Below are 18,427 nucleotides of genomic sequence, written 5' to 3'. Positions count from 1 at the left end.
CAGAGTCAGGATCGAGGCCCATCCACTCCTCCAGGTCCAGCTCAAAAAACAAACGGCGGGCGAACCAACGCGCGAACACGTGCGATGAAGCGCAGAACAGGGTTCCAGCGTGCGTCTCCATTTGCTAGCAGAGCGACCGTGTCTGGGCAAGGGGAGCTAAACGCTGGCGCTGAGGGTCCCCCAATTCTGTCCTGGGTCCGGCGCCTTGCGGCCGGGTGTGGGCGGGGGCCTTTGCCTAGCAGCCAATGGCAAAGAAGGGGCGGGGGCCAGTGACCAATGGTGGCTAGGGGGCGGGGCCGGTGCAAGGCGGGAGAATGGCGGTGCGGGGGCGGAGCTACCGGCCAGAAAACGTATATCGGGGCGGGGCCTGAGGGGGTGGGCCAATGGTAGGCCGGGGGCGGGGTCTCCGGAGGGAGAACGAATGCCGGTCCGGGGGCGGGGCTCCCGGCTGCTGGCCAATGGTAGCGTGGGGGCGGGGCCGTGCGGGGGCGGGCGGGGGCGCGGGAGGGGGCGGTGGCAGCGGCGACGAACAAAGAGGCGGCGGGCGCGGGCGGCCGAGCGGAGCCGAGCGCAGCCGAGCCGGGCCGAGCCGGGCCGAGCCGGGCCGGGCCGGGCTCAGGAGCGGGTGGGCAATGAGGGCGGGCTGGCCGGGGTCCGCGGGCCCTTGAGCCCTGCGAGCGCCGCGTGCCAAGCAGCGAGCTGCCGGGTCGCCATGGCCGGGGTCAGCTACGCGGCGCCCTGGTGGGTGAGCCTCCTGCACAGGCTACCCCACTTCGACCTGCAGTGGGAGGCCACCAGCAGCCGGTTCCGGCCCGAGGACACCGACTACCAGCAGGTGAGGCGGGCCTGGGTCACGGCCCCCCAGAGTCATGGCCTCCTCTCCGACGGCCACGGCCCCCTGTTCCCTGAGAATCACAACATCCCTCGTCCCTCAGGGTCCCGGCCCCCCTACTCGTGTGTCCGGGCCTCTATCCTCCTCAAGGGCCACGGCCCCCTCCTTCCCGAGGGTCACGGTCTCCGTCTTCGAGAGTCGCGGTCCTCTCTTCCTGGAGGGTCGTAGCCCCCCTCCTCGAGAGTTACAGCTCCCCTCCTCCGGGAGGGTCAGGGCCCCCCCTCCCCCGGCGAGGGCCACGGCTCCCTCTTCTAGGTTATAGTTTCCCTCCTCTGAAGATCACCGTCCCCCTCCCCAGCGGTCACTGTCCCCCTCCCCAGAGACAGGCCCCCTCCCTGAGGATCACAGCCCCCTCCTCATGGGCCACAGCCCTCCTCCTTCTGGAGGATCTAAAGTCTCCCACCATGAGGGTTCACGGCCCCCTCTGGCTCCAGCCCTTTCCCCTGGTTCCCTGAGGTGCCCTCATCTGGGTTATGCGGACCCCCTTCCTGTCATGTCCTCTCTCCTCCCGCCAGCTGTCAGTTCCACCTGGTCCCTCTGCATCCTGGACGCCCCCTCTCCCAGGGACCCCCCGGGGCTCTGAGACCAGAGCTGCTGTCTGAGAGCACCCCTGACCGGGGAATCCCACTGGCGGGTTGTTGGTGGGTGAGTGGCCTGGGCAGATGCCAGCCCTCTTGGCCAGTAATGACCCACTGCTCCGTGGTTAGGCTGTGGGATTGGCATATGGGGTCGTGGTGACACTGCTCAGAGACCAGGCTGCCAGTATCCTGGGAAAGGAGGCCTGGCCTGGGGCTCAGGGTAAGTCTCAGGCTGGTGGGGGGCTGAGTCCCCCAAAGGGGCTGGCTCTTCCAGACTCTGCCCACCCTCCCGCCCTGGCAGAGTGAGGTAGCTGTGGGGGGTGCTGGCAACCCTCCTCTCCAGTGACCAGGCTCTCCCCAGTGGCCTCCAGGGCCTGGCTGCATGCCAGGCCCAGCGCCACCTCCATTACTGGGCCACTCTCACTGGCGTCCAGAGCAGCTGTCTGGCTGTTGTCCTTTCCTTCCTGTCTGGGGATCTGACTCCAGAAGCTCCATGGCCCGAAGTGCCCCACATTGAGTGGGATGTGTTGGTGCTGGGCTTGGGCACCCAGAATTCTGTGGACTCTGCTCTCCGTGGTCCAGAAGTGAAGTTTGGGGCGCCTGGCGGGGCGAGGGGCTCTGCAGAGGTGTTTACCTGCTGCTCAGGTCCCCATGCCCACTCACCTGTTTCTAAGCTGATAAGAAAGGGGCTGAGGGATTAGCCCAGGCATGCCTGTGGGACTTGGGAGCTGGGATAAGATAGAGGACTATAAAACAGACTCTCACATTCTAGAAGCTCGGTACTGGGGAGTGGTTAGCATGGGGCGTCATGCCCCCAACTCCGTGTACCCCACGAACTTCAAAGTGGGCTGTCATTGTTCTAGGAGGTGTGTGTTGGGGGGTGATTTACCTTTGCAAAGTTCACTACCCTGAGCACTTGGACATTTAGTGAATCCCAAAGCCCTGGGGCGGCCTGAAGGAACCTGGGGTGCCTGTGGCCGCCCAGAGCTTTCCCGCTGTGTTTGCTGCCCTCCCTCCGGCTTTCTGGGGTGCACACTCTGCAGGCCTGGCTAGGATTCCAGGACATGTGGTGGGGGAATGATGGGAGGGGTCTTGACCAGGCCCTCAGCCTGCGCTCCAACTGGGCCCTTTGCCGATGAGAGCACCTCGGTGTCCGCTGTGCTGTGGGAGGCTCTGACTCACCCGTCTCTCCTGCATTAGCCGCTGAATAATTCACAGCGTGGAAACAAGCCTGTCTCCATCCCAGCCACCTCCGCTCAGAGGAGCAGCAGCGTGCGGCTGTGGGAAACCAAGCCCAGTGTGTAGCCTGGCCCTGCCCACCCCTCGCTGGGCACCCTTCTCTAGGCCTACATCTCTGCACCCCTCTATCTGGGGCTCCTGCTTTGCAGGAGCATGGGGGCCAATACTCCTGCTGGGTGTGGGAGAGTCTGTGTGGGTGGGGGCAGGGTAGCGCAGGCTGTGGCAGAGCCCTTCCCTACACCCCACCCCCCCACTGTAGTATAGCTACCGTCCCCCCATACTGTGATAGGTTGAGGCATACCTGACTCCTCACCCTTGCGACCGATGGCACACTTCTTGGGCTGGGACTCCATCTGTGTACTTTCCCACCTGGCCGCAGGGGTCTGGCAGCTTTCCCCCGATGTGGGCTGGGCCCGGCCTCCCAGGCCATCCAGGGGAGAGGTGGGGCTGCGGTTGGGCTGGGGCACGGGATGATCGCCTTTGTCCTTGGCTGTCTCCTGCCCCCACAGCCACTGTTGGGAACCCTGGTAAGGCCTCCTGGAAGACCCCTCGGACCAACAGTCCTGTGACAGGACCCTGTGTGAGGCCACACTAGCCCTGGGAAATGGGGACGATGGTAGCCGTTGTACAGATTAGCAAACTGAGGCTCTGAGAGAGAAGGGCATTGGCTCGGATCCCATAGTGAGTAGACAGTAGAGCAGAATCCTGCTTCAGGCCTCTTGCCTCTGCCCCACTAAGAGCCTGGGCCGGGAAAAGGGGGTCTTCCCACAGGAGGTGGGGGGGGGCATGTTGCAGGGGATGGGCTGCAGGTCTTAGGAGCTGGCAGGAGCTGCTCTGAGGGCACCCAGCCTCTGTGTAAAGGAGGCTGCACGTAGGAAGGACTCCCCTCTGATGGTATTGGGAGGTGCGAATTGGAGAGGTTTCCTGGAGTGTGGACCCCTGGGAGCCTAGCCTGGACTTTCCCTGCTCCTGCCAGGCCCCTGAGGCCCAGAGCAAGGTTATGGTGGCTGGACACCCCTTACCCCAGCTGCCCTGTCTGGCCCCCTGTTGGGGCCAGAGCTCCCCTAGCCCCCATGGGGCCCACACTGGGAGTCTCGGAGCCTTTGCCCAAGTGCAGAGGGGGTCCTCCATCCTACAGGTTTGAGATTTCTTTAGGGCTGAAGTTTTCAGGTCACCATATTCCCAAAGCCTCTGATCCATCCTGGAGAGAAAAGCACCCCGCACTGCATGCAGCTCTTGGGGGGCCTCGTGGCATTTGCTGAATGGACAGACTCTGGGGAGGATGCTGGTGTGGTGGGCGCTGTGAGACTGACGGTGTCTGTGGGATGGGGAGAGGGGCTTCTGGGCTCTGCCCTGCCCCCCTATGCCTACCTGCCACGGGGGCCGCTGGTCTGGACTGCTCCGCTCCTAGACCTTCAGCAGCCCAACCTGGGGTCCAGGGCGGGGGCTGAGCCATCCCCAGCATTCCCTGAGCCCCCCACCTGCCCCTGCTGGGGCCTCCAGGGTTTCACTCACCAGGCACCGTAATGTGTAGGTAGGGTGTAAACATCTGCTTTCCAGAGGAGGAGTTGTGGGGCCTGTGGAAGGAGGATCACAGTGGTCACACAGCGGCTGAGCTGGGACCTGCCGTGGCCTCAGCTGTCCTGGTGTGAGTCCTGCTTTTCCAATCGGCCTGGCTTGGCTGTGGATGGGGTCCCTGAAAGTTGGGCAGCAGAGCCTTCCCTGGGCTGCAGGGTTGGTGCCTAGGTGGGGAGCGCCGGGCTGGGTCCCAGCTCTGCTACCTCCTACCTGTATGACCATGAGCATGTGCCCCACCTATATGAGCTTCACTTGGGGGTGTCCGCACCCAACACCCACCAACCCTTCATGACCTACAACAACCCCTCCCCACCTCCTCACACCCCTAGTATCCTGAGCAGAGGTCACGTTCACATTCTTTTGCTCTTGGTCTCTTGCTCGGTCTCTTACTCTTGTCTACTGGAGGAGAGGTTGGAGAGTAGATGGTTACGGCCTGATGTGGTTGGGTTGTGGTGGGTGCAGCTGAGGAGGTTGGAGGCCAGGGAGGCTTCTTGAAGGAGGTGATGTTACCTGGTGTCAAATACTCAGAGGGTTGGGACCTTGCCACCTCTTTTCTGGCTCTCCCAGGTACCAGCTGGCATGTGACCCCCCACAGAAGAGTACTGGCATGTGGGGCTCATTTCCCATAAGACCCGAATGATAAGAGAGAGGTAGCTGTGCAGAGACCTTGGGGAAGGGTGTTCTAGGCAGAGTGAGCAGCTTGTGCAAAGGCCCCGAGGCAGAGAGAAGCCTGAGCCCCAGGGAGGCAGCCTCAGGCCAGAATAAGGGAGGAGTCCCTCCATGCTGAACTGTGCATGAGAATGTTGTGCCTCAGGAGGTGAGCTTCCTGTGTCTAAACCAAAAACCAAACCCATTGCCCTCAAGTCAATTCCAACTCATAGCAATCCTATAGGATAGAGTAGAACTGACTCATAGCGTTTCCAGGGAGTGGCTGGCGGATTGGAACTGCTGACATTTTTGGTTGGCAGCCAAGCTTTTAACCACTGTGCCACCAGGGCTTCTCCCTATGCCTAGGGATATGCATACCCAGCCTGGATGGCCACTTGGAGGGGACTTGAACTCTGGATCGTGTGGTCTCCTAGCAGAGCCTGGAGCCTGACTGATAATGCCACAGCATGTGCTGTGGCTCAGGCCAGGCACTGGGTGGGGACGGGGGGAGGGGAACCCTTTTGTCCTCCCCACTAAGGGAAAGGAAGTGAGCTTTTAACAACAGCATGCCTTGCCTGCCTTCCCATTTCCAGAAGTAATACCCAATCATGGGTATTTGGAAAATGGGTACTTGAGGGGTGGTGTCGCCAAAACTGGAATCATGCTGTGTGCCTTTTTGGTCACCTGATTTTTAGGTGTCATGTGTTTTGAGCCATGTCTTTTTTTAATTGTGGTAAAATATATATAACAGAACGTTTGGCATTTCAACCATTTTTACATGTACAACTCAGTCACATTAATTACGTTCACCATGTTGTACAACCATCACCGCTGGCTATTTCCAATTTTTCCCTTAGGAGAAACTCAGCACCCCTTAAGCAACAGCTCCCCATCGCTGCCTCCCATCTGGTCTTGGTAACCCCTGATCTACTTTTGTTTCTGCATTTGCCTGTTCTGGTATTTCCTATTCAGTGGGGTCATACAGTACGTGTCCTTTTGTGTCTGGCTTATCTCACTCAGCAGGATGTTTTCAAGGTTCATCCGTGTTGTAACCTGTATTCATTTCTCTTCGTGGCTGAGTAATACTCCACTGCGTGGATTGACCGCATGTTGTTTATCCATTCATCTGTTGATGGACAAGTGGATCGTGTCCATTTTTTGGTGGTTGTGAATAATGCTGCAATGAACGTTGGGTGTACATGTATCTGTTTGCGTCCCTGCTTCAAGTCTTTTGGGTATATACCCAAAAGGGGAAATCCTGGATCACATGGTAAATTGTTGCTTTGAATTGTGGTAAAAAATATATAACATGTATATGTGTGTATGTATGTATATGTATTGTTCTTGTTAGCTATTGTCGAGTCAGCCCCTGACTTGTGGTGACCCTGTGCACAATGAGATTGGATCATTGCGGTCCATAGGGTTTTCATTGACTGATTTTTGAAAGTAGATTGCCAGGCCTTTCTTTCTAAATATGTAAATTTAAAATACGTATAACAAAACATTTGCCACGCTTTTTGAGGAACTGCCAAACTGTTTTCTACAGCACCTGTGTCATTTTTCATTCTCACCAGCAATGCGCGAGGGTTCCAGTTTCTCCACGTCCTCACCAACACTTGTCATTTTCTAATAATAGCCATCCTAGTGGGGTTGAAGTGGTTCTCACTGTGCTTTTGACTTGCACGCTCCTAGTGACTAATGACCTTGAGCATCTTTTCATGTGTTTGTCGGCCATTTGTATATCCTCTGTGGAGAAGTGTCTCTTCAGGGCTTTTGCCCTTTTTTTTTTTTTTTTCAGTTGGGTTGTTTGTAGTTTTGGGTCCTTGGTTCTTGATTCTTGCCCAGAGTTCCAAGGTACCAGTCAGGACTCTGAGGTTGCAAGTGACAGAAAGGCTATATTGCTTTGCCCAGGAGACATGTGGGGAAGGGGCGTCAGCTGTCTTGGACTTGGCCGAGGGCTCTTAGGTTCTGGGACTAGGGGTGGGGTGTGCTGTAGCTCTGACCCCCAGCCCACAGCCACTCTGCCAAAGAGGCTGAGACTCTTTGTTTCATTCATTTATTTGGTGACAATATGCCTTTACAAAACATACACTACTTCAACAATTTCCACATGTACAGCTCAGTGATGTTGGTGACATTCTTCAAGTTGTGGCAAACTGTTTCACCATCATTAACACAAACCCACTGCCCCCCTAAGCTTCTCATCTATCCTTTCGAGTTGCTGTTATAAATTTGACCACACATAGATAGTTCTTTCAAAGAGTATAATACTTAATGCAGATGTTCTTTTCTAATTAGATTGAACAATTATTTGGCTCCTTGATGACTTCAGGGGATAGTTTCAGTTCAAGGCTTAAAGATTTCCTCAGGGCAATAGTTTAGGGGTTCGTCTGGCCTACATGGCTCCAGAAAGTCTGGATTCCACGAGAATTTGAAATTCTGTTCTGCATTTTTCCCCTTTTAATCAGGATTTTTCAATAAAATTTTTGATCCAAATCTTCAATAATGGTAGCCGGACACCATCCAGTTCTTCTGGTCTCATGGCAAAGGAGGCAGTTGTTCATGGAGGCAATTCCATGTCCTCCACCAATTCCTGACCCTCCCTCCTCTGGTACTCCCAGTGAAGGGAGACAATACTGTTTGTTTCTGACGCGTTTTCTGGGGGCTCCACACAGTGGCCCTGGGAGGTGGGTTATCACCCTTGTTTTACAGAAGGAGGAACTGAGGCCAGTGGCCCAGCCAGCCTCCATGGGCTTGGAGGAAGTGGCCAGGGGCTCCGGGCTGGTTCAGCAAGGCTTGGAAGGAGCAGGCCTGGCATTCCTCCCCTCACCCCTGCACCCAGTTCCCCTGTCTTTCCGCCACAAGCCGTTCTGCAGGGGCCTTAGCTGCAGAAGAGGAACTGAATTTGTGCCCAGGGTTGGAGGGCTGGCGTAGGAAGTGCCTCATCAGCCACCAAGGACCAAGCATGTGGGGGCAGGACCCGAGGGTAGACCTCACCTCAGCAGTGCTACATGCCCACCCCCAGGTTAGCCTCAGGAGCCCTCCCCTCAGCCGGTGGCCACACAGGGCTCCTCTCAATTCTGAGGAGAGATAGGGAGAGATCCCTGACAGCTCAGGTGGGACACACTGGGCTCAGTGTCACCCAGAGCAGGGAACCCTGCAGGCAGGGGATGGGTCCAGCTTCCCAGAGGATGTCTGGAGCTGGGGTCCCAAGGAGGGGTGTCTGCTGGATGAGATGGCAGACCCAGCAGAGCTGGATCTGTCTATGGACGGGGCCTGCCTGGGTCAAGGTCAGGCCGCCCTCCAGTGCTGGGGCAGGACCAGCTGTGCTGGGCCGGCTGACCAAGAGGCTGCCTTTGTTTCTTCTCTGGAGTGAAAGGGTGCTGAGTGAGTGCTGGGCGTGTTCTCAGGGACAGGGCCACATGGGGCCAGGCCAGGTGGGATGAGGCCACATGCAGGGGGCAGCCAGGAGAGGTCCTGCCATGGGACCCCCATGGGCCTCTGTGTCCACCGCCCCTGCTGCACAGGGCCTGGGCTCCTTGTGTACTGGGTGGGCTTGTGCACGTGTCTACGCGCACACCTGGTATCAGAAGTCATGCACACACCTGCACATGTGTGTGCCACCCTCAGGCCCAGGGCTGGTGACCCACAGGAGGGGGGTTTGCCAGGGGCAGTATGCCAGGAGGTGAGGGGCTCTGTTTGGCCCTGCAAATAGGACTGTGGCCTGGTGTGTTGGCCGAGAGGTGTCTAGGAGGCCGGGTTGCCTAAAGCCTTGTGACTACTTCCTTCTGTTGCTGAGATGGGTGCCAGTGCCATGCCCATCCTGCCCAGCCCTGCTTGCTCTGGCTTTACATCCTCTGGGTGGGATCCTAGCCCTCACGTAAGGGGGCACACCAGAGTTCTGGGGTCCAGTCCAGCTCTGACCCAGAACCTGGGACTGGTCCGTGCCCCCTAGCTGCATCTCTGTTGGTGGGGCCGAGCCCTGGGGCCTGAGCTCCCGCTGGGCCCTCTAATGGCTCCTGGCTGGACCCCCAGGTTGGCGGGGGGGCAGAGGAGCGGGGTGGAGGCACTTGCACTAAGCTTCAGGAAGAGCAGAGAAATGTTCTGGTGTTCATGCTGGGCCGTGCCCTGGAGTGGGGACCAAAATAGGCGGCATCTCTGCAGCAGGGGCGGCCCCTGCTTCCCTGCGATGGAGGGAGGGCTGGAACCCTGAGTGTCTCCCCATGCCCCTGAGCACAGCCCCCTGGCCTGAGAGTTCAGAGCTTCTTCTGGAGGCTTGGCCTGAGTCCTGTGTGCAGGGCCCCTTTCTGGGTGATTCCTGGAGCGCTGAGGCATGCCACGTGGGTGAGGGAGGGGGGTGCATGGGTGGGTGTGCGGCCCAGGCGCGGGGGCCTCAGCTGGGCCACCCTCAAGCTCTTGCACAGCAACCATGAGCTCACGTAATGGAATCCCTGAAACCCAAGCCCGACTCGTGGAGAATGTGTTTTTAATTTCTGGCCGGCATCCCCCGGAAGGGGGGCAGGCCTGGCTCAGCCCTGTACCCCTCAGCCTGGCCCAGGACAAGAAGGGCGCTTTCCGGAGCCTTCCCTAGAGCTGTGGGCCTAAGCTTGGCTGCCATCTCCTCTGTGTTTGTGACCCTGGCCTTCCGTTCAGCCTCAGTTTCTCTGTCTGGGCTGAGGAGCTATTGGGGGTCAGGGACCGTAGTGACCCCTCTCCAGGAGGGTCTGCTCTCATTCTCTTCCCTCCTTCCCTTGCGGGGCCTGGGGACAGACAACCAGAGCACTGGCCTGGAAATGGGGTGGGAACAGGGTGTGGTGGGTGCCTCCTCCCCCACAGGGCACCCCCAGATGAGAGACTGTGACAGCAACTCACAGGGGAGCCCCCAGACCATATGCTGAGCCAATCCGTGACGTCCCCAAGCAAGACCCCACCCCAGCCCCCCTTTCCTCACCCCCAGGCCCGGGCTCCAGCCAGGGCTAGTGTGTGCGGAGCTGGAGCCCCCTGCAGGCCTGAGGGGGCACCCTCACCACCCCGCAAACTCCCTCTTCTCCATCATCCCTTCCCCTGGGGGAGGGGAGACCTGGAGAGGGAGAGGCCTTTGGGACTTCTAGGGCTGGGCCAGGCTGTCCCTAGAGGTGAGTGAAGGGCCACCCCTCTTCCCGACGACACCCCTCTTCTGCCTCCTGCTGGGCCCACCCAGAGGCCTCAGTCCCTTCCCAGTAGGGTCCTCAGGTAGCCCTGGCCTTTCTCATGCTCCTGAGGGAGCGGTCCCCCACCCCTGTCAGAAGCCTAGTCAGTACCTGCACCCCTCTGTGATAGCTCCGAGGACAGCTTTCCCCAGGGCAGCCACAGGTGGACCAGCCACAGGTGGGCCAGCCTGGTGTGAGTGGGGGCGGCTACAGGGGACCAGCACACCAGGCAGTTTGCAGCCCTTCCATGAGGCATACACATATGCACACGTGGGGGGAGAGCATGTCACCTGAGTGACCTGTCCATGTTCCTGGCATGTGCTCTGTGTGTGCCGACTGTGTGCTGCCAGGGCCGCGAGGACTCCCAGCCAGGGCTGCCTGTGCAGGTAGTGCAAGGGTGTGTGCCTCGGTCATGCGTGGCTTCCCTCCCTGGCAGCCTGTGCTGAGTGTGGGTCTGTGTGTGCTGACAATGCCCCACCCAGGCCAGCTAGAGAAGGGGAGCAGGCGTGATGGGCAGCACCTGCCGGAAGGTACAGGCCCCCCACCCACACGCCCATCCATGTCTTCTCTAAGCTTGACTCTCCCATCTGCACAGTGGAGCCGAGCTCCCCTACCCCTGGGGAACATCCTGGAGGAGGCAGCCTGTGCTGAGTTTGGGGCAGACAGTGGGAACTCCTTGAAGGGGGAGGAGGTGTTCCAGACACAGGAGCCGCATTGCTGCACCCACCCCCAGTGCCGTCCCCACCTCGGCTGGGGTGGGAGGAGAGCTGAGGGCCGGAGCTTGGTCAGGCTGGGCCCCCCGACAGGCCCGACAGCCATAGCACTGGGCCGGGTCTCATTTGGTGCAGGGATGAGGCTTCAGAGCCCCAAGTTCCATGGCTCCTTGGAGGAGGGGATACTGGGTCCAGGCTCCTGGGGGAATCTGGCCCAGGGGAGGGCAGGGGCCCCTCAGTAGATACAGCCGTGGCCTTGGGGGCTGCCAGGGCAGTGGGCAGAAGGGGAGTGCAGGCTGAGATGACAGGAGGGAGACCCCAGTGCCCTGCACTGTGGCCGAGCACCTTGCCTCGCCTGACCGGGTGCTTACATCAGCACGGCCACAGATGGAAAATTCCATTTGGTCAGCACCAGATGCCGATCACACAGTTCCCATACGTGTTCTCAGTGGGCCCAGGGAACAGTGGCTGGGCCACCATGGGAATGCTGGGTGCCCCAGGAAGGTGTTCTCTGGGAATGTGGCCCCAGGAGAGGGGGCAGAGATAATGTGGACCAGGCCTTGCTCTCCTGGACTCCTGGCCTCAGGGCCAGAGTGGAGCCTGGCCGTCTGGGGTAGAGGATGTGCTGCCCAGTTTGCCTGACACTCCACGGCCTGGACTGGCACACACAGACGTGTAGGCGCACTTTCTCACGCACTGAAGCTGGGGCCCCGGCGGAGGGCCCCTTACCCTCTGAGCCTTAGTGACCTCATCTGCAGAATGGGCAAAGGTGTCACCTTCAACCTGTGGGAGCTGAGGGAGGCTGGCCTGGAGCCTGCAGTGTGCCCTCTGGGCCTGCTCCTTCTGCTGAGGGACCTTGAGTCTCTGGGAGCTTACCCAGAGGACAGGGAGCTGCCGAAAGGAAAGCTGCCCAGCCTCTCAGAGCCGCGGTGGACAGGGAGGAGACGTGTTCGTTGAGCACAGCAGTCCTGGGGCCATTTTGTAGACTTCTGGCAAGGCTCAGGGAGGCGGAGTCTTACCTCACTGAGTGACCCTGAGGAGGAGGTACAGAAGGACCCAGGAACACAGTTGAGAGGCGTACCTCTGTCCTCAGTCGGGGCGGCTTCCTGGATGGAGCGGGGCTGAGGCAGATGGGAGGGGAGGCAGCTGGAGAAGGACCTTGTGTGCAGGGCGACTGGGGGCACCTGAGCTTCCATCTGGGGCTCGAGTGACTTCAGTCCTTGGGTATCCTCTTGTCTGAGCGCTAAGACAGGTCCTCACCCTCAGGGTTGTCCTCCCCGGGGAGGTGGGGTCCTGGGGTAGATGGTGGCCATGTGTGAGGCCACTCCTGGTGGACTGGTCACCGTCCGTCTCCCAGCCTCTGGCTCGTGCCTACTGCTTGCTGCTGCGGATTCCCCAGCCAGAGGCGCCATTCCGGCTGCTTCCTCCTCTGTGCGTGTGAGTGTGTGAGCAGGACTATGCACACACACACCTCCCTCCCACCCCTGGCTGAGCCAGGACTGCCCCCCTGCCTTTCCAGAGCGGCAGCGCTGCTTCCTTCCCCACCCCCTGGACCTGGCAGCTCTCTCAGTTGCACATGTTAGCTCATTGGAGCTTCACGGTGACCCTACTAAGAAAACCATGTTTCTATCTCCACGTTCTACACGGGGAAACTGAGGCACTGAGAGGGACAGTCAGCAGGTCAAGGCTTTGTTCTAGAACCAGACCCAGCAGCATTGGGCCCTGGGAACTGTGACTCCTCGGTGGGCGGGCAGCTCCTGTCAGGTGAGGTGGCGGGGGCAGGGCGTGTAGGGTTCCAGCAGCAGACGGCTCTCAGGCCCCCGGGGTGATGCCAGTACTGCAAACAGGGTGGGGGGCCATGGTCTAGGCGTCCCACTGCCCTTCTCTGGTGGGCCCTCACTTTTCTGTGGGACCCTTCTGTGACAACCCTGGGGGTGGGAGGATGGTAACCCCACTTTACAGAGAAGAAAATTGCCCAGAGAGCAGCAGAACCTGGCCAACCCCAAAATACAGCAAGGTCTCCTCCCCGAAAGTGTCCCCAAACGCCCAGGTGCACAGAGAGGAATTTTGTCTTTCAATAACCAAGGTAGTATGTGTTCACGGTCAAAACAAAAGCAGACAGGCCCAACCAAAGCTACAGAAGAAGACCCAATAAAAGTATAAGTGCCCCTCCACCCTCCTGCTTCCCAGGAACAGCCAGCCAAGGCTTGTCCTGAAGCCTTCCAGAAGCGCCCTGCCCAAAGGCTGTGCGTTGATGGGGCTGTGCGTCTTGGTGTGATCCGGCCCCGGTACTGCCTGGGTCAACACTGTTAGATCTGGTTTTCCTGCCTTGGATGGGCACAGCCTGTCCTCTCTGGGAGCTGACCCTAACCACCAGCTAATTGCAGACGTGCCCGGGCTCCCCGTCCCACCCCTTCCACTTCCCCTTTTGTTTCATGCCTCTCCTCCCAGCATGCTCCGTATTTTCCTACCATATCATGTTCATTGCGGCACCATCCAGGCCCCTCCACCAGTCTGCCAGCCTCCAGAAGGTGGTGAGGGTGGCCTGGGTCCCGGCTCCACCCTGGTGCGCACCACAATACCTGGCAAGTTCCAAAGGCAAGGCTAGCAAGCCCAGTTGTGCCCCGCTGCCAGCCGTGGGCACCCCCTCTGTCTCTGTTGGCCACAAGCACCCCCATTTTGCTGGCAAAGAATAGGTCCCCCCCTTCCATCTGCCACCCTCACTCCTCTGACACTAGTGCTCCAGGGGCCCCAAGCACTAGGATCTTGTCTGGCTAGTGATGCTTTTCTCCCTCTGCCTTGGATTCCTCATCTGGCAGATAGGAGTGGGTGGTCCTGGTGCCACCAAAGCATAGACTGGCCTGCAGTTCCTCACTGTGTCCTGATGACAGTCTGAGTACTGGGTGGGACATCCCAGGCTGGGCCCCCCCCTGTTCTTTGTGGTGGGTGTGGAGCCAGAGGCCAGGCCTGGTGCCTGTCTGGGTTCTGGGGCCCCCCATCCTCCATTTCCCCATCCCTAAGAGGACAGTGATCCCAACCAGCACTGTTTGCCATGGGGATGAAGCCAGCCCTGCTCCCCACCCCGATGAATGTTCCTGTGGGGTCAGCACCCCACAGGAGGTAAAATGGGGTGGTCAGGGAGAGTGCTGGAGACCGAGGGGCCCTCTGGGCCTGAAGTTGGAATGCCAGCCCAGAGCAGGGAGGGAGGGCTTCCCAGCACAGGCCACAAGAGGGGTGCCCCCAGGGGGGAGGAGGAGAATGGTAAGCCAGGGCCTGCAGAGTTGGGGTGGGGGGTGTGGTAGGAAGCCCCTAGAGGCTGTAAGTGAGGGGTGCAGGATCTGAATGAGGGGTTTAAGGCCCCTGGCGCTGTGCTGGGCCAGGCTGCCCTTCATGGGGAGGGGCTGCCGCGGGGTCGGGGTGGCATACTCCCAGGTGGACACCTGGGCCCTGGCACTCTAAGGAAATGGAGATGTCTGTGGGCTTTTAGAATTCATTTCCAGGCAGCACAGGCCTGCTGCCCTCACAGAGAGAAAGAAGTTCCACTGTCCTCACAGAGAGGGAGGGGTTCCCTGCCCCATAGGTAGGATCCACGCTGCCTCTGACCAGCAGGGGCCCTCCATTCACCCCTGTATGGTTGGCACCTCAGGTTCCTGGCCGGCTGAGCCTGTGAAGACAGGCATGGAGAGTCCATGGACGTTGCTTTTTTGGTTGACGACCTACTCTGTGCAAGGAAACCCTCGTGGCGTAGTGGTTAAGAGCTATGACTGGTAACCAAAAAGTCAGCAGTTCCAATCCACCAGGTGCTCCTTGGAAACCATATGGGGCAGTTCTCTGTCCTACAGGGTCGTTAAGAGTCAGAATTGACTCGATGGCAACGGGTTTGGTTTTTTTGGGTACTCTGTGCAAAGCGGAGCCAGGCTGGTGGGGACAGGGCAGCACCAGGATAGGAGGTTGAGTCAGGCCCAGGTTCAGCCTCAGCCCCTGAGTCCTGCCAGAAGACACCCTATGGGGTCTGGTCTGACACCTCCCCCACCTGGATGACCTTGGACAGGCCCTTCCTCTGCCTGGGCCTTGGGGTTCCCCTCTGGGACTTGGGCACCCTGGGCCCTTGGGGGAGCCTGGGGCCTCTCCCTCTACCTGAGGAGCAGGGGCGTTAAGGGCCCCAGGTTGGGTCCCTCCTGCTGGGTGCACAGGGGGGTGGTGAGGCTGGACTGCTGGTGGTGGGTAGCGCTTGGGGGCTGAGGCAGCGTTGGAGTGGAGCCTTGGCCGTGCCAAGGGTTCCTGACACATTGCCCTGCAGGGGAGCAGAAGCCCAGCCTCCGATCAGCACCTCAGCCCCCACCACACCGGAAGTATCTGCTATGTCTCCGGACACTGGAAGTTTGACCCCCTGCCCACGCTGGCTAGGGGTGCAGGCCCTGGTCGGCACTGATGGTCTGGGCAGGAGAAGACTCCTTGTAGGGCAGGGAGCGCCCTCCTCCTGCTGCCTGGCAACTGTCTCCTGGGAGACAGCCTGCTGGGCTCCTGGCTGCAGATGGAGGCTGAGCCCCTGTCCCACGGGGAGGGGGGAGGTTGGGCAAAGGGGGTGTAGCTGGGCCTTCTGCCTCCAGGCTCAGAGCCAGGGATGGCCACAACTGCTGGGGCTCAGATGTGGGAAGGGGGTGTTCAGGGCCAGCAGGGGCCTCGATGGCCTTTGTGGTTGATGTCCCCCTGATGGGGCGCTGTGGGCATGTGAGCAGGTCTGTAGAGTGTCAGTGGCTCTACCCCATACTTGCCAGCAGGAGGGTCCTGAGGTTCCGGGGTGGGGGGGTGGCCCCCATGAGGGTAAGTCCACGAGACAGGAAAGGACGGTTTTGGGTCGCAGAGTACTGAATTGAGGGGCGGGTCTTCCCCCTCCTGCCCTCCTCTGAAGCTGTGGGATGGGGTGGAAGCTCCTTGCACAGCAATCTGTAGGGTGCACTGCTGGGGCAGCAGATGCTGGAGCTGTTTCTGGCACCCTCCGGCCTGGAGCTGGGCCCAGGGCTGAGCCTGCAGGGGGTGCCCTGTGCGGGACTCTGACCTCACAGGAGAACGGGGGCCCTAACTTCCTTCCTTTCTGTTTTCCCGTGTCCCCAGGGCTGGGGGGACGAGCCTGACAGAGTGATGTTGCGTGGGTGTGGGTGCACAGCCTTCATGATGGAATCCCAGAGACAGCCCCGGGAAGACTGGTGGGGGCCAGCCTCCCCTTCCTCCGGTGCAGTGGGATTCCACCACGAGAGCCCCTCAGTCCTGAACACAGCCCTTCAGAGAGCACCAGGCAGGAGGGGCCAAGAATGGGGTGTCTTGCTGGGGAGGGAACAGCCCCCCCACCGCCAGACATGCATGCACGCCTGGCCACACCCCTGCAGCAGCTGCCCACTTTCACGAATCACAGGTGGGGCCTAGAGGGATTCAGCCCACAGCAGGCTCCCCATTTCTCAGCAGTCCCTAAACTCTCGGCACTTCAGATTGGCTCCTGTTGCCTGGCTTGGTCTGGGCCTGAGCCTACCAAGAGGTGTGGTGAGGACACAGGGCTGCCCATTGGGCTGGAGGGGCGGGGCCTCTGGCTGCTAGCCCCTCCCAGGGCTCTGCTGCCTCAGGGACTTCCCTGGGAAGCCCAGCCCACCTCTGGGGCAGCATTGCCCCCTTTTTGCAAACAAGAAACTGAAGCTCTGGGGGATCAAGGGGCATCCTTGGCCCTGTGACCCGTCAGTAAGGAGACTGGGGTCTGAATGCCCCCCTCTGGGTGATGATGGCCAACGCTCTTGGGGGTGCTGGGGCTATTTCCCTGCCCCCTCCCCGTTCTGTGAGGGGGGCTGGAGAGGGTCCCCCGTGCCTTGATATCAGGGTCCTGGTGTCGTACCGGGCTGAGGCTGGTGAACCTGGTTGCCAGGTCTGGGGCCAAGTACCGAGTGACCTCAGGCGAGTCACTTAGGTGTTGGGGGCCTCGGTTCCTGCTCTGGAGATCTGGGGTGGGAGCGTTTGCCGGGCAGCGTGGGAACTTTCTGGGACTGCAGTGGACAGGTGCCCCTGGGGGGGTGGACGCCCCTCGGAGGCCGAGCCACTGCTCCAACCCTGCTCCTCGCCCCACAGGCACTGCTGCTGCTGGGGGCAGCCGCGCTGGCCTGCCTCGCCCTGAACCTCCTCTTCCTGCTCTTCTACTCCTTCTGGCTCTGCTGCCGGCAGCGTAAGAGCGACGAACACCTGGATGCCGACTGCTGCTGCACGGCTTGGTGCGTCATCATTGCCACGCTCGTGTGCAGGTGAGTACGCGAGCGTGGGGCCAGGGCGGAGCCTCTCCCACGTGACTCCTGCGACCCTGTCAACTTGACCCACCATCAGCGGGTATGCCCCGGACTTCGACACACACCTCCAGGTCCCCATCACCCACCTCCCCGCCCAAGAAACCCTGAGGCCCCAAGATCATTGAGTCTGGCCGGCGGGAGCAGGCAGTCCCCAAGTCTGGGTCACATAGCGAGTCAAGCTGGGGCAGCTAACCCTGTTCCTCCTTTAGCTAGTCGGTGGTCCCTTGGCTGGCCTGGCCTCCCCAGGGCTTCTACAAGGTTTCCTACCTCCAGGGCGGCCTTCAGGGGCCCCCAGGCGGACTGGCTAGGTGCAGGGCATGCACTAACCCAGCCGTGCCTTCATCTGGCCCGCCTATCCCAGTGCCGGCATCGCTGTGGGGTTCTATGGCAATGGGGAGACCAGTGATGGCATCCACCGGGCCACCTACTCGCTGCGCCATGCCAACCGCACAGTGGCCGGGGTCCAGGACCGTGTGAGTGGGGGCACCCTTCCTGTTCCTGCGTCTCTGAGTATGCCCAGGCGAGGGGTGGGTGGGGTCTGCTGGGTGGGGGAAGGGGTGTGTCCAGGGACAAGTGAGGGGATGGGAACACCTGCTGGGGGCAGGGCACATGTGCAAGGACAGGTGAGGGGGTGGGGGCACCTTCTGGGGACAGGAGCCGTGTGCAGGGACAGGCAAGGGGGTGGGGGCACCTGATGGGGGCAGGGACAGATGAGGGGGTGGGGGCACCTGCTGGGGGGCAGGGGGCATATATAGGGACAGGTGAGGGGATGGAGGGACCTTCTGGGGAGGGCAGGGAGTATGTGCTGGGGCTGGTGAGGGGTGTGGCACCTGCCCCACCTGTCCCCTCACATGCCTACACCCTCACAGGTGTGGGACACGGAAGCGGCCCTGAACCGCACGGCGGAGCCCAACCTGCAGAGCCTGGAGCGGCAGCTCGCAGGGCGGCCGGAGCCCCTGCGGGCAGTGCAGCGGCTGCAGGGGCTGCTCGGGACCCTGCTGGGCTACACGGCTGCCATCCCCTTCTGGAGAAACCCAGCCGTGTCACTGGAGGGGCTAGCCGAGCTCATAGACCTCTACGACTGGTACAGGTGGGGTGGCCACCCTGCCCCCTACCCTGCCCGCCTCACTGTGCCCCCGCACTGCACCCCAGGTTACAGTAGCTTTTGTAGACTAGCTGATCCCCAGCACCTAGTACCTGAGAGCTTATGGGTTGGGAGGGCCCAGGGGAGCAGGGAGGTCCCATATTCAGACGTGTTCCAAGAACA

At 60.4% G+C, this 18,427-nt stretch overlaps 1 protein-coding gene across 4 annotated transcripts in view; it reads left to right on the top strand.

The window, feature by feature from the left end:
• The first annotated feature begins 554 nt into the window (after positions 1-554).
• TTYH3 (tweety family member 3) overlaps positions 555-18,427 on the top strand; it is a 32,729-nt gene continuing 14,856 nt past the window's right edge. For 3 of the 4 annotated variants that reach the window (XM_049903772.1, XM_049903771.1, XM_049903770.1), the window contains exons 1-4: positions 556-835; positions 16,949-17,118; positions 17,522-17,633; positions 18,030-18,250. In XM_049903772.1, coding sequence (XP_049759729.1) covers positions 713-835; positions 16,949-17,118; positions 17,522-17,633; positions 18,030-18,250 — 626 coding nt within the window. In that variant the 5' untranslated portion in view covers positions 556-712. Of the gene's footprint in view, positions 836-16,948; positions 17,119-17,521; positions 17,634-18,029; positions 18,251-18,427 lie in introns of all 4 variants that reach the window. The other variant, XM_049903773.1, reaches the window with a different exon arrangement.

Source organism: Elephas maximus, chromosome 12, assembly GCF_024166365.1.
Source record: "Elephas maximus indicus isolate mEleMax1 chromosome 12, mEleMax1 primary haplotype, whole genome shotgun sequence".
Lineage (NCBI taxonomy): Eukaryota > Metazoa > Chordata > Mammalia > Proboscidea > Elephantidae > Elephas > Elephas maximus.
Note: the sequence above shows the minus strand (reverse complement) of the source record. Positions and strands in the feature narration are given on the sequence as shown.